Raw genomic sequence first — 14,275 nt, 5'->3', positions numbered from 1 at the left:
AATATTTAAAATTCTGCATTTCCATACAGAATACAGATGCTTATCTGTGGTAGATTAAGTGCTTTAGGTTATGTGTTAATACATAATATGCCAATTGAAAAGTTATAAATATAAACAACAATTTAAAATTAATATTTAGTCTAAACAGTTTACAAAATGCTTAGTGCATTAAGAAATAAGTTTCGTGTATCCGTCAATACTTTCGTAAGATCGTTTCAAACCACAGCACCAGTAGCTACGGAGCGTTTTGATCTTAAAAGAATCCCAGCTGACGATGAAGGTGTACAGGGAGAAAAGATAATAGATCTAGACTCTGTCTTAAAACAGTAAGTACAATAGAGTAATCATTTCGAGTTTCTTACTTATACATATTTATTAATATATAATTATATCATTACCTTTTAGAAAACGAAATATTTTCCCTACACCTGAATCTGATAAAGAATTACATGATGGTATACTTTACAAAGATCTGCCAATTTGTAACATAAGAGTAACACATAATAACACCATCTTTACTCTAACAAGTGCAGAAGGGGCTGTAAAAATAATACGGTCTTGTGGCATGGAAGGTTTCAAAAATACAAAAAAAGGAACTAACATTGCTGCACAGACTACTGCTATAAGTATTGCATCAGTAAGTACTTTGTTTATATTACAATCTAACAAAACAAGCCTGACATATAGATATACATAAGAGTTTCAAATAATTATTTCCTTTGTAGAAAGCTATTGACAAGGGATATAAAACTATTAAAGTACGAGTGAGGGGCTTGGGTCCTGGAAGATTAGTAAGTATTTTTTCATTCTTAAGGCATATATGCTTTGAAATGTTAATAAATTTATAGAAGTATGTTTCAGCTAAAAAGTTAATATAATTTTTTTTCAGTCTGCTGTAAAAGGTTTGACAATGGGTGGTTTACAAGTTGTATCAGTGACAGATGCAACTCATGTTTCATGGAATCCTCCTAGACCAAGAAAAGCAAGAAGATTGTAGATAACTTTGTTTAATAGACATATTTAGTTTTAATTATAACTTTGTTAGAAATAAATATTTCTTTTATTTCTTCTATAACTATGAACATTCTACCTCTTAACAATTAAACTCATAATTGTAAGACAATGTACACTTATGAATGTCAGTAAAAATTAATGGTACTAAATTAATCATGCTCCTCACCACATTTAAAGTAATTTAATATATCAGCAATAAGTATAGTGAAATAGGAGAATGCAAATGTGGTAACTACATATATGCAAACATAAGATTATGAAGGTAGAAATAACAGTACTCTACAAATGAAAAGTAAAAAAAAGCAACTGCCATGGCTATGACCTAAAATGTCCAATTGGCTAATATGGTACATATAGAAATAGTTTAAATAAAAAAGGTTTTTATTTTCAAGGTAATGTGATAAGTCTACATAACTAACTATTTTTAAGATTTTCTTTTTACTCATGTATTTATTGAATTCTGTATTATTTTGCCTTTTTAGGAACCAACAATAATTCCACATAGTTTCAGGAACTGGGACCCTAATATCCGTTACATAATTTAAATATCTTAATGGAATCCTCTCTCCCTGCCCCCATCATTAAACAAACCTAAATTTTGTGGAAAAAACGAAAATTGTGATATGTATAAAAAAATTGTAACACATTATGTGGGGTAAATGTCGTAATTTATCATTAAGTAATTTGTTCTTTGATATTTAGAACATACATATGTTTAAACACCTTGAATAAAAACTAAATAAAATAACGTCGCTTTCTATCAATTCAAAAAGATACTTAGATACTAGGCGCTAAATCGCCTTAAATAACATAATGGTTATTTACTGCCGTAATTGGGGCAACAACGCCAAAGGTATCGATGGAGATAGCCCTGCAAATCGTACCTCTTCACCTCATACAGGCTACAGCAGGAGGCGGCGTTAGCTGCCATCAGAATTGTGCACTTAGATTTATGGGGAAAATTCAATAGTATACACACAGCTATTTAGAATACTGTTTTAAATAGGGCGATAGAGTACCAATTGCTTACAGCCGCGCCATGTGATAGGATCGCTAACTCATACATTTTCAACGGGAACAGTGCAGGACAAACGAGAGAAGAGGAACATGAAACGACCCAGCATAAGCTATTTATGTTCAAATTTAAAATCGTTTATTAATTTAGGTAAAACAACGTACACTTATAAACGTGAAAAAAGAAATACATATAAAATGCTCGTAATTTTACACTATACTGCCAGTTCTCAAATCAAGGGCTTAGAACCAAGAATTAATAACTTTAGTATTAAATTTGTATCTGATATTGTCTGTGCCGATAATATTAGAAAACAAAAATACTAACAACAAACAAATATTGGAGTTCCCTCCTGGCTGCAGAGGAGCTTGCAAAGAGAGGATCCGGAGAGCTTATGACTGTTCTGTACTAGCTACTTCCCTTGATCTTCTTGCATGTGCTCCTGTATTTAATAAAGATTCACAGAACGACAAAATGACAGTTGGTCGCAAAATGCGGATTTCAGACAGTCCAAAATGGCTAAGCCGCGAGTGGCAAAGCTATTTGTAAGTTTCTGTTTCTGCCTGTAGTCTAGTAATAATTAATATATATGATTATAGTTAAAATTTATAAAATGATTACAATATTACATGATAATATTTATTAACTTTATTAAAATAAAGAGTATTTTTTAAAATTCAATTACCATTATCTTAAAAGCCATATTTAGATTGCGTTTGTCTCTTTGTCATTCTATTGTTTGCCCATTGATTCTGTAACTCTGCTTCATTTGCTTTAGCCTAAAAGACAAAAAAATTATATCCTTATATTGTCACTTGTAATCAGGGGTGATACTAAATTACCTTTAGTTAATAATTTGTAGCTTTACATCTAAGCATATAAGTGTTATAATAATTACTTGATGTGCTAAGTAGGTAATTTGATGTTTTCTCTTCTGTTGACTTGTTGGTTCATTGCCCTTTTTCTTACTGTGGGATTGCCTCTTAGTAGTGTCATCCATAAGTCCCTTGAGTAACATTTCTCTTGCATCTCTAAGCACTTCTTGTTGATTTACATCAACAATCTGAATTTCTTCCCTTTTGCGTTTGCCTCTAGCACCACAAAGTTTTAAGATCTGAAATATAAATATTATTACGGTAAAAATACATCCATAAAAGGATGATTATGATATTTTATTACTTTTATCAGCATATAAAATTTAATAACATATATCAGTTCAAGTGTAAACTAATTGCATGAAATTAACAATTCTAAATTTAAAAATACTTCTTAATAACTTACAGCTTCTTCGTCCAATACATCTCTATTACTGACACAATCAACTGGGATAAAATCTGATTGATTACTGCTATATTCAGACTGTTCTTGTACTAATTGAGGTTCTAAACTTTGATAATCTGGTTCCAATGTAACATGATCATCTTTTTTGAAATATGACTGAAGGGACCGAGGTTCCTTTTGAGATTGTTCAACCTTAACGTCAATATTGAAAGGTACATTTTCTGGGATCAGTTCTACAGGTTTATTTATTGAGAAGAAATCATTCTGAAGATCATCATTATCGCTTTCATCTGAATAGTCAGTTTTAACTACACTTTTTGTTTCAACCTTTGCTTTTTTTAAATTATTTGGAACAGAGTCTATCTTCTTTACAGTTGCAGATGGCTTGTTAGATACAGATTGTGGTATTAGCATTTTTGTGGATACTATAGCACTGTTTTTGGGCTGTGGAAGAATACTTAAGAGCCCAGATTTTTTCTGAAATAAAAATGGAATATGGTAGTTATGATGATGGATTGTTACCAATATAGTATGTTATCTTTATAGTTAAAAATTTACCTCTTTGCTAACTTTTCTTTTTGCACTTGGAACTGTATCTTCCATATCTTTAAACTGAAACAGAATTATATTTTTAAATAGATTTAAATATCTCTATTCTTATATATTTTGTCTGTAATTATAAAATGTTACATACATCACCTAGAGATGGTACAGTAATTCTTGATTTAGGTTTAACTTCACTTATTATCTCTTTTTTGAGCAATATTTCATCTTCATCCTCCTTTAATGTTATTTTTTGTTTAGTTGGCTTAGGAAGGAGGTTAAAAAGATTTTTTTCATTCCTAACTTCTGTTCCATTGCCCGATGGCAAATCAGGTAGTATAGCTGAAACGACAATACATCAAGTAATGTAACGTTAGAACTGCATGTAAGTAAGTAGTACCTTGTAGTTTTGAAGTGTCTCCAGTACTTTCAGGTTCATCATAATCACTTGAGTCACTGTTATCATACGCAACTAAAGCCATTGTAACTAACAATTAAATACGTAAATGGTATTTGGTACTGTTTCTTATCCTATTTAATAAATCATAGCCACAGTTTGTACCATAGAGTACCTTTACTTATAGACTACCGAGTAACATAGATGAAGTTGTTAGATGTCAATTTATACCAACTGGCGCGTCAAGAAATATGATCACACTAATTTAGTAACTTTGATATCACTGATTTAATTCTCAAAAAATATTTCTTTAGCTTGTCTGGTCGGTGTAGTAGTTAACAATATTGTTTGTTAATACAAAAATAATACTAGGGTTTCCTTTGATTTAATTGAGCTAGTACGCAAAAAAATTCTTCTCGACTGGTTATGGTACTGTATTGGTATAAAATTAATTTATAAATAATTTTAGGCAAATACTAAACGAAGATGCCTAAAAAATTTGCGGGAGAAAATAGCAAAGCGGTCGCGGCACGACAGCGTAAAGAGAACGCTAAACAAGAGAAGGACCAAAAGATACAAAAAATGGTAGACGATGCCGAGTGGGAAGATAACGACGAAAAACTAAAGAAAAAACAACAGAAAAAGGTATACCAATAATTTTTGTATTGAAAGCGAATAATAAATGAAAGGTTTAAACAATGGGAGAAATTATTTCAGGATGAACAAGAAAAAAAGCGACAAGAACAGTTACAAAAGAAAGCAGAAGCCAAGGCATTATTAGAAAAAGAGATGGAATCTATAAAGGGAAAAGCACTTCCACCACCACCAAAGATCACCCGCGCACAAATATCCCAAATAAAAGAAAAGACTATTCGACATGAACCTACTGTAAAAACAGTGGTAAAAAGATTTGTTTTATTTATAAATTATGCTATTATGTCTGAATTTTTAGTTGATAAGTTTAGTCTTCATTACAATATTATTTCAGCCTGCTAGAGTGGTTGTTGAGGAACCACCTCTACAAGAAAATCTCAACCGGTTACAAATCGATGGCGAGTTAGCACAAACTGTTGACGAGGCTATCTCAATACTAAGGTAAGTTAAGTAATATTGTTGTATATTGAAAATGTATAAAAGCAGTAAAATATTGTTAAATCTTTTACATTAATTATTTCTGTTTTAGTGAAAAGTCAGATGTAGACAAACATCCTGAAAAGAGATTGAAGGCAGCTTACACCGCATTTGAGGAAATAAACCTCCCTAGATTAAAAGCTGAAAACCCTAGTTTGCGGCTCTCACAGCTTAAACAGATGCTTAGGAAAGAATGGTTGAAATCACCACAAAACCCTTTGAACCAGGCTTAGGCTAACAAAAAGGATATATAGGATCCAGAGATAACAAAAACTCTTTTTTGCTTATATTGCATAAAACATGGTAAAAATAGTATACAGTTTAACTTATGTATTTAACATATTGTCATAATTGTAAATAAATATTTTAAATTACTCCGGTTCATTTAAGTACTGTAAAGGAATTCCTTTTCTCCCCTCTTCTACTTGTTTTACATCAGATTCCCCAAGTTTCTGTTCTAATCCTTTCCATGACCTTTTGCTAAGGCTATGCCCAATATTTTCTAATTGCCAATTCTGTTTTTGAACCAGATCTGTACTAGAACTTGCTGCTGTCACTTTTGTTTCCCTGATCTTTCCAGTTATTAAACTAACATCAGTGCTATCACAAATATCATTGATATCTTTATAATGTAGGTTTCCTGGTAGTAAGTCTTCATAATTGGTAATATGAGAGGTAAAGTAGAAATCTCTGTTGGTGTTAAGAGCTACTTCTAATTCATAAGGGTAAACTAATGCCTGATAAAAGTCTCTGCTATCATATAAATCATTTTCAGGACATGCAATCATAACATAAATATCAATCTGCAACAATATGCAGTGTTTATATTTGTAATAAACATAACTTAATTAATAGGAAATAAACTATAAACAGCAGATTAATAAAAGCATAAGTTACCTCTGGAAAATTAGCCAGCTTTGCCACATTTGGTTTGCCAACTGACACAATATAACATTTTTTACCATTGGCTTTGCATAATTGCTTCATTCTATTAATAATTTGTTTTGTCTGATCCCCAGCCAGTTTACATACAAGAATACCAACAACATTTGCATCCTTACACTTTTCTATCAAAAACCTCCTGCGTTTGAACCAAATAGTTTCTTGTATGACATCTAATTGATTTGACGCAGGATCCAATAAGTACCATTTCTCAGCTATAAACAGAGATCATAGTAGTTTAAAAAAAAGATACACACAAAATATATAAATAGCTATCCATGCCTCAATCACGAAATGACCAGTAAGTTAGTTCCAGTTATTTCAGAACAGTGTAACTTAGTTGCTAAATTTAAAGCCCAAATTATAACTAATGTTTTTATATACAGCAACCTTTTTGAAATAATTACTAGATAACTTATGTATGCAAGAAACATTAATAGTTATAACAGTGTATTGCTACTTTTAATATGATTTAAAGATTATCAACTATCCTAGAAGGGCATAATTATTATTATTTGATATGTAATAATACACCTTTCATCAGTAGATAGCTTTTTCGTCTTAAGCAGCAGCATAGGTTGTTCATATTTTTAATTTCTGTTACAATAAATAACTGAATAATTAAATCATTTCTTACAAGATCTGAATTTTATAATGTAGTAATTGTAATATAGTTCCCATACCTTCTACTGATACTGTAAAATTAAAAAAAGTTCGTCCTCTTGAACCAACATATATACAAACACAGTCCTTAAGGATTTCACTAGAAAAATTTTCACTGGATGCATTTTTAACTACTCTGCCAAAGAATCTTTGTTTGCTTTCTTTCATAGATATAGATGCAATATAGCTATTGGGATATTGTTGGAACCACTTCTCAGTTAGGTCATCTGAAAATGAGTTAATAAAATATGGTCAAACATTCTGAAAAAAAAAACATGTTATAGACATAAAGCAAAACATAAAATGCCAATTCTTTTTTACTTTACAGACATTTGGCCTCAATCACTCCTGATGTCAAGTGACATGCAGCCTATTGGAGGGCATGCATGTCCAGGAGATGCCTATCTTATTTCCACAGAAAAATCCTTTGCTGTTTTTACAAGACAACTACAATCCAAATTGTGCAGTGCAGCACCTGGGGATGTCAACAAGGGGTAGAAAACCAGCATGCTTCAATGAAGGGGTAAAACATCAGCATGCCTCAATGAGCATTGTTTGTAAGTGACGATGAAATCAGATTCTGTAATTTGATGGAGCATTCTCCAGACTGCAATCTATAGATGACTGGCAAAATTAAGACTTAAGAGTTGAGATTAAAAAACTGAATCATCATCTATAATTTGCTTCGGCTGCTTCTCAATAACATCCAAGGTATCCAGATGACATTAGGCAGAATCTGCCAAGAGATAACAGCAGTAATTCACACACCAATGGACTCGAGTTTGATAATGGCTAAGAACTGTCAGAGGATCCCCAAACTACCAAGCATTTCACCTGCCACCTAGGTTGAAGAATGAATATAAAGCCCACGGCTGAGATTAGCTGTCAGGGACACACCAAGCTACTTTAATTTAATTTGGAAACAATTCTTAGTCAAATTAAATTACTTAAGGCATTTCTAAAGAATAAACAACACAGGACATGGAACTTATAGTTTAAGTGTTTTCTAGACCCTATATTAATTACCTTTTAGATGATTAAAATCACAATCATACAATAAGCACATTTTTTTAAGATTAAAGTCTGTCAAGTTTTCTCTTAATATTTTCATAGTAAAGTCTATATCTAATGACTTTTGATTCAGTACTATATATACTGGAATGTTGGTTTTACTGAAGCATGTATGCCCATAATGTACTATGGCATCACTTTGGACATGCATGGAAGCAACAACATCAGCACAGCAACTGAAATGTAGATGACAACATAACAATTTTAATTGAATTACATATATATTTAATATATCTTTGTGTATATAATGTAACTTTGTGATTGAGTCAAAATATAATGCACCTCTTATTTGTATTGAAATAAATAAACCATATTATTTTTTACCTGGCATAGGAAGTATCACCTAGAATATAGAGATCTGCTTCTGTCCCCTTTTTCAATTCCTCATATACTTTGGAACTTATGCCCAACAACTCGTCTGGAAATTGTAAACATACCTAAAAAGTTAAAGTAAAGGTGTAAGTTATTAAGCAAAAGGAATTATGCATTAATTAATTTATAATTGAAACTTAGTTAGTTAGGAACTTTAGTTTTTGAACCTTGGTATATTTGTTAGAATTTATCCAGTTGCAAGTGTCTGCAATCGAGTATCGGGATGTCATTTCAGTTTCATCGTTTTCAATTATTTGAACATCTATTTCTCGTTCTATGCACAGCTTTCCATCCGTAGTTAAGTTAGCCATGATAAAAAGTATGTGATTTCATATGAAATATGAAGGGTTTACAAATAAAATTCCACAACACTACAATACAATCGTTTTGTCGTCGCACAGATTTTGTACTCAACTTCTCAAGTCTCAGTACATGCTCATTTCTCAGTGAATAGTGATAAGGGAGATTGTCAATGTCGACTTCGAACTTTCGAAAGTTAATGTCGATCTGACTCACAGACTATGAATGAGAGACAAGTTGAAGAAAACTGAAAAAATCCTAGAAAATATTGCTATAGTTAGTTAATGCTACACCCTCCCTCGCGAGGGGGATGTTTTATCCTGTTCGGGGCGTATGCCCCCTTCAGGTGGTGTTATTATATCAGCAGGCTGATACAGAGCGGTACGGGGGCGGGTATATAGCCCTTGGCTAGGGCTTGAGGGCTGCGGCGCGCGGGCAGCTTGCGCGGCTCGCGGTCAAGCACCGCCGGGTGGTACTCCCGGTGGACCCGGGGGAGGCCAAGCGAGGCGACCAGCGGTCGAAGCCGCGGTTGCTGCCCTGGTGTCGTCGGGACCCGCGGAGAAGAGCTCACGCGGGTACTTGTATTGGTCGGGCGGCCTGGAGTGCCACGGCGCGATGTTTTGGAGGTGAGGATGTTGAGAGGCGTCCGCTCGATCAAACATCCTCATCGCGAGCCATGCGACGAACTCGTCGATCGACTCCATCCGCAAGTCTCGCGCTATGGTGGCGTTCCTCACGTAGCGTGGTGCCTTTACTGCGCGCCGTAAGACGGTGTTTTGTACGGCGCGCAGTCTTCGGCGGTTGGTCTCCTTGGCGTAGGAGAACCACGCCGGTGCCGCGTACGTGAGGTGAGGGCGCACATACAGTTTGTGTAGCGCGAGCTTGGTGCGGAGAGGTAGGTTGCCTGTGAAGAGTGGGCGAAGCGTGTGCGCCGCCCACTTGGCTCTCCCTACAGCCCTGGAGATGTGGTGCGTCATAGTCAGACTCCGGTTTATGGTGACCCCTAGATAGGTGACCGGCGTCTTCCACGGCACGTCTCGATCCAGGAAGCGTAGGGGTGGTGGCAACCTACCCCGGCCACCAGGAATATTGTTTCTGTAGACATGGAGTCTATATTCTACTATTCACTCGATACTATGGGTGTCCCGAAGTTTCAAATTTTACGCGCGTTAATTTTAGACCCGAGTCCCGACCCGCGAGCAGTGGGCAATTAATAATTTTCTAGCTCAACTGCGACATACATTTACAATTTGCATTATATGTTCAAAGCGCATGTGCTATTTCTTTTAAAATTGCGGATATTTTTTAAAAAACTTTTAATGAGGAAAATTCCGTTTTCGTAACTCTAATTGTAAACACAACGTATGAGACGAACGCGCCCGGCGGCGTTTTGCATACTTTGAGGGACTGCCCAGCATGGAAGGTGGAAAGAAAGGCCATGTTAGGTGTACTCTAGGGCGAGGACGTAAACAGCCTACCGAAAGTAGTAACAGTGATATTAAACGCGAACAGGGAAAAGAAATCTACAATTTCTACAAGGCCGTCTTGAACTAGAAAGAAGGGTAGACAGTGCCAGGGAGCCCATTCGCGACGGCAACCAAATAAACTGCAGTGCCGTCGCGTAATAACGTAACGTGCTCACCAAATCCTCGCCACCTAAAAAGTGCCCAAGCGGGGAAGCAGGGGTCCATACGTTTTAAAGAAAAAAAGAGGCTGATCAATCCCTACAAGCACTGGATCGGATCTTCCCAACTTCTATTAAAGCGAACAACACGGTCTGGTAAGGATAGGTACTTGCTTTGTCGGGTATCTATTTATTTATTAAAGTTTACCTCATCGTACATAGTACTAAACCTACTGCATATTTTACAAAATCATCCATCTAAAATGTATGACAATTGAAGTAAACATTAATGTTTCAAAAAAGAAATTAAAAGTTATATAATGCAACCAAAACATATATAAGATAAAATAAGCACACAATAAAATTAGCAGAAATTTTTGGTAAAGTAGAAAAAAAATCATCAGCAAATTTTTTTCGAAGTCGCTGATCGTACGGGTGTCTATGTGCGAATCATCTACTTATAAAGGCTAGGTGTTGCGGATGGATCACATATAGTAGATTCTGCGCACCAGAGAGTTGTACAGAAGTGTTTAGACGTACAACCACAACAATCTGCATCCCGTTTAAGAAATCCGAGCATTCGTGCTGATGTGGTGACTACTTTATTATCCTGAGATATGAACGTAATTTTTTTGTAAATAATTACACTCAAGTCACGAATCTCTTGAACCTCCTTCAATGGCGCGTCAAGCTCATACACAGTAACAAGTGGTTTATAATTAGGATCATAACCATTTAAAAAGCACAATTGTTTTACACCATTAGGTTTACTTTGAACTAAAACAACATCACAGCTAATAACTTTATAAATCTTTAATTCATCAGCGAAGAGAGACGCTTTACAGTTCTTTATATGATTCCTAACGTCGTTGACAAATAATAAAAATAGCAACGGCCCCAAATGGGATCCTTGGGGAACACCAGATCGCGCAACGTAGGGAGTAGACTCAGCGCCTCCAACGACTACTGACTGGTGCCTGGTACGACTAGATATGACTTAAACCAGATCAGTAAATTTTCTCCTATTCCATACCCACGTAACTTCCGAATCAGTAACACGTGACTGACTTTGTCAAAGGCATTGCTAAAGTCAGTATATATTGCAAGAATCTGGCGCCCACGGTCTAATCCCTGACATATTTTAGTCACAAAAAACATGAAGTTCGTTTGAATTGAACGGCCTCTCCTAAAACCATGTTGCTCATCAATGATTCATCCGTCAACACTTTTGGTGATTGTGGGATACAGGACAGACTCAAACAGCTTGGAAAAACAAGATAGAGTACAAATAGGACGGATTTTTTTTACGTCGGTACAAAAAGGGGGTGTACAGGTGTTGTACCTGTGATACACAGGTACAACACAAGACCTTTTCCATTTCGATGGAAGAAGTGTTTTAGAGATCTATTATAAATAATAGTTAGGGATAAAGTATCACCCCAATCTAACAATGGACGTGGTAAGGAGAATACAACAGTCATATCGCGTGTTAGTTCAGCTCTGCTTTTAATGCATGTCCCTTGTTAGGGGCATCATGGTGTGTTAGTGGGTACCTATGCACAATAATTCCCACGGGAAGTTTAAGCGCAATCCATTTTTACCATTTGGATCAAGCAAGTTCCGACGCTGCGATGTAAAAACACTTGGATAGCTGGTTGTGGCATTGTATTATTAAAGCAAATTAGTGTATTTTACTTGTTATGTATAAGTTTATATACATAGGTAATAATAAAAATAATGCAACATTCCTTGATGCTAATGTAAAAGATAAGCTATTACTTTATTATTTAATTGACTGTCTATAATCTGGTGTGTTAAAAAAGAAACGTAATATTATTACAGTTAGTTTAACTTGAACAGAATCTTGAAACACAGATCACGACATCCAAATCTGTTTACATTACAAAAGTATTTGAATAGGTATTTATTAATTTCGGTCGTTTCATATTGTTGCTCCAATACTTAATTTATTGCAATCTTTCCACAACAACAAATTTCTTTAGTTCCATTTTCATTTACTTGACTGCAACAGAGATATAATGGTAAGAAATAAAAAATATTTACAATATTCTTAACCTAGATAAAACATAGAAAAAACTTCTTCCTGTAGCTCTTTACCTTTAATGCTGGCAGCATTTCCTCGCACTAGGTTTGGGATCGCCGGCACTATCTACCAGGCGCCAACTTAATTCTCTTTACTTAGAAAGCACATCACAAGAGAACGGTGTGGCGAGAATTAATTTCCAATTTCTTAAAGCAATTTCTGTCGTGCACCACCACACTATATGGAACCAGCCCTCCACTGAAGTATTTCCAAACCAATTCGAGTTAGGGTCCTTCAAGGAAAGAGCGTACCAATTCTTAAAAGGCCGCTAAAGGCGCTTGCGAGCTTTGTGGCAGTGCGAGTGTCCATGGGCGGCGGTGTCACTTAACATCAGGTAAGCCTCCTGTAAGATAAAAAAAATACTACAGGGACACTTATATGGGCACACCTAAGCGAAGACTAATGGCAATGCAAAGTGATGTGGGGCAAAAAGGGTGTGGCATATATTTCTGGAATGTTTTAAAAAGTCTTTGTCATCTTTCGACAACACAATTTTTCATTGGTCTCACTCCATCATCTGTTTTGATGAGAGCCACCAAGTTTAAAATAGGGGAAATAACTGGTTTGATCTCACAGTAAGGCATTTTATTAAAAAGGTCTCTTAGTCTTTCCAAAAGACGAGCACCTGTATATTCAACAGTGTATGATATGAAATCATATAGATGTTGGAGTGACAGCCCATCAGATCCTGGTTTAAAGAAATTGGTGTATAGAACTTTTCAGTTGACTGAATTTGAAAGCAGGCTTAGACATCTGTCGGAGAGTCTGAAGAAAAAGGGATATCTGGAGCAGTGCATGGAGGGGCCAGAACATCCTTTGAGAAAAGAAGCCCTGCGGCCTTTAGATCCCCATTGTTGATTTTCTGTTCTGTTATTTTTGTTAAATATTTTAGTCTTTTTTTAAATGTTTTATTAGCCAGATTTAAATTGCTAATAAAAATATAAAACATAGTAAATAATTGTCCTTAAATTTTATTTCTAAATGGGTAGGTAGGTAGTTTTAGTACCCTTCATCACTGATGGTAATTGTATACTCGGGAAAAGCTGCCTTGATTAGTTTTGCAGTGATCTCATGATCAGCTTTTCCGTAACCTTGTGAGTAACCATAAATATGAATTTTCTTATTTTCTGGGTCATGTGAAATTCTTCCCCCTCCTAGAGGCTCACAATCTAGAGGAGAGAGCTTAGCTTGAACCTGTAATAGAAATATAGTACTAAGTTCAATGTTATATAAAAATATATTAAATAGTGTTAAAAATTTACCTCATCATAAATATCTGAATGATAATTACATCTTTTATAACCTCTGGCTATAGTCATTTTCGGCTCTTGACCACTTTTCACCTCTTCATAGACATTAATTAGTATGTATTTAAAAACACCGCTCGGATCGATATCCACGACAGGAACGTTACTCAATGAGGACATGTTTTTATTTACTTTAGAGTCTGAAAAAAAACAATTATTACACAATTCTATATTGGACTACATTATTAGGTATAAAGTTTTTATTTACTGTGATAAATTAAAAGTCTTTTAAAGGAACTTTGGCACGACGTAGATAATATTCTGGGTATTTGTTGCACTATAATCATTTGTTGCCTTTATATCTACTGCAAAATTTTAGTTGTAATTTTAATTTAGAATCTTGATCTGGACAGATCAGATTTGTTTTTAGTTTTGTTGACCGCGGAAGATTGCGAATTGTCAAAAATCTATGTTTTAAAAACTGAAAAATTCTGTGATTTTACTTGAAACTGGCATAAAGTTAAAACTATTGCCATAATATAAAAAAAATAAAGATTCATTGTATTATTAT

General features: G+C 34.8%; 5 protein-coding genes across 10 annotated transcripts; 2 read left to right on the top strand and 3 right to left on the bottom strand.

The window, feature by feature from the left end:
* The first annotated feature begins 43 nt into the window (after positions 1-43).
* On the top strand, positions 44-1,636 carry LOC123713920 (28S ribosomal protein S11, mitochondrial). The gene is made up of 5 exons (XM_045667801.1): positions 44-326; positions 406-637; positions 726-791; positions 890-1,138; positions 1,526-1,636. The coding sequence occupies exons 1-4, from the start codon at positions 157-159 to the stop codon at positions 995-997; spliced, it is 576 nt and encodes a 191-aa protein (XP_045523757.1). The 5' UTR covers positions 44-156; the 3' UTR covers positions 998-1,138; positions 1,526-1,636.
* A 614-nt stretch (positions 1,637-2,250) lies between these two features.
* On the bottom strand, positions 2,251-4,432 carry LOC123713917 (proline-rich protein PRCC). Of its 2 annotated transcripts, none has more exons than XM_045667797.1 (7): positions 4,281-4,432; positions 4,005-4,195; positions 3,869-3,922; positions 3,311-3,787; positions 2,928-3,143; positions 2,715-2,808; positions 2,251-2,471 (listed from the first exon to the last, which is right to left on the bottom strand). In XM_045667797.1, exons 1-6 carry the CDS (start codon positions 4,333-4,335, stop codon positions 2,722-2,724), a joined length of 1,080 nt encoding a protein of 359 aa, XP_045523753.1. In that variant the 5' UTR covers positions 4,336-4,432; the 3' UTR covers positions 2,251-2,471; positions 2,715-2,721. The 2 variants fall into 2 exon arrangements, with proteins under 2 accessions (XP_045523753.1, XP_045523752.1); XM_045667796.1 differs by having other exon boundaries at positions 2,252-2,471; positions 4,254-4,432.
* Positions 4,433-4,462: 30 nt separating this feature from the next.
* On the top strand, positions 4,463-5,755 carry LOC123713918 (coiled-coil domain-containing protein 124). Of its 3 annotated transcripts, none has more exons than XM_045667799.1 (5): positions 4,463-4,572; positions 4,720-4,895; positions 4,968-5,150; positions 5,239-5,345; positions 5,434-5,755. In XM_045667799.1, exons 2-5 carry the CDS (start codon positions 4,737-4,739, stop codon positions 5,612-5,614), a joined length of 630 nt encoding a protein of 209 aa, XP_045523755.1. In that variant the 5' UTR covers positions 4,463-4,572; positions 4,720-4,736; the 3' UTR covers positions 5,615-5,755. The 3 variants fall into 3 exon arrangements, with proteins under 3 accessions (XP_045523755.1, XP_045523756.1, XP_045523754.1); XM_045667800.1 differs by having other exon boundaries at positions 4,482-4,647; XM_045667798.1 differs by having other exon boundaries at positions 4,482-4,895.
* Positions 5,653-8,864, bottom strand: LOC123713915 (2-(3-amino-3-carboxypropyl)histidine synthase subunit 2). Its single transcript, XM_045667794.1, has 6 exons — positions 8,597-8,864; positions 8,382-8,494; positions 8,013-8,233; positions 7,007-7,213; positions 6,279-6,538; positions 5,653-6,184 (listed from the first exon to the last, which is right to left on the bottom strand). Exons 1-6 carry the CDS (start codon positions 8,738-8,740, stop codon positions 5,753-5,755), a joined length of 1,377 nt encoding a protein of 458 aa, XP_045523750.1. The 5' UTR covers positions 8,741-8,864; the 3' UTR covers positions 5,653-5,752.
* A 3,328-nt stretch (positions 8,865-12,192) lies between these two features.
* LOC123714662 (14 kDa phosphohistidine phosphatase-like) lies at positions 12,193-14,219 on the bottom strand. Of its 3 annotated transcripts, none has more exons than XM_045669023.1 (4): positions 13,973-14,219; positions 13,720-13,904; positions 13,464-13,651; positions 12,193-12,376 (listed from the first exon to the last, which is right to left on the bottom strand). In XM_045669023.1, exons 1-4 carry the CDS (start codon positions 14,049-14,051, stop codon positions 12,316-12,318), a joined length of 513 nt encoding a protein of 170 aa, XP_045524979.1. In that variant the 5' UTR covers positions 14,052-14,219; the 3' UTR covers positions 12,193-12,315. The 3 variants fall into 3 exon arrangements, with proteins under 3 accessions (XP_045524979.1, XP_045524981.1, XP_045524982.1); XM_045669025.1 differs by lacking the exon at positions 12,193-12,376 and adding an exon at positions 12,757-12,800; XM_045669026.1 differs by lacking the exon at positions 12,193-12,376 and having other exon boundaries at positions 13,413-13,651.
* Positions 14,220-14,275: the final 56 nt, after the last annotated feature.

This window comes from Pieris brassicae, chromosome 9 (genome assembly GCF_905147105.1).
Source record: "Pieris brassicae chromosome 9, ilPieBrab1.1, whole genome shotgun sequence".
In the NCBI taxonomy this organism is placed as follows: Eukaryota; Metazoa; Arthropoda; class Insecta; order Lepidoptera; family Pieridae; genus Pieris; species Pieris brassicae.
The sequence above is the reverse complement of the archived record's forward strand: the minus strand, read 5'-3'. Positions and strand labels throughout refer to the sequence as shown.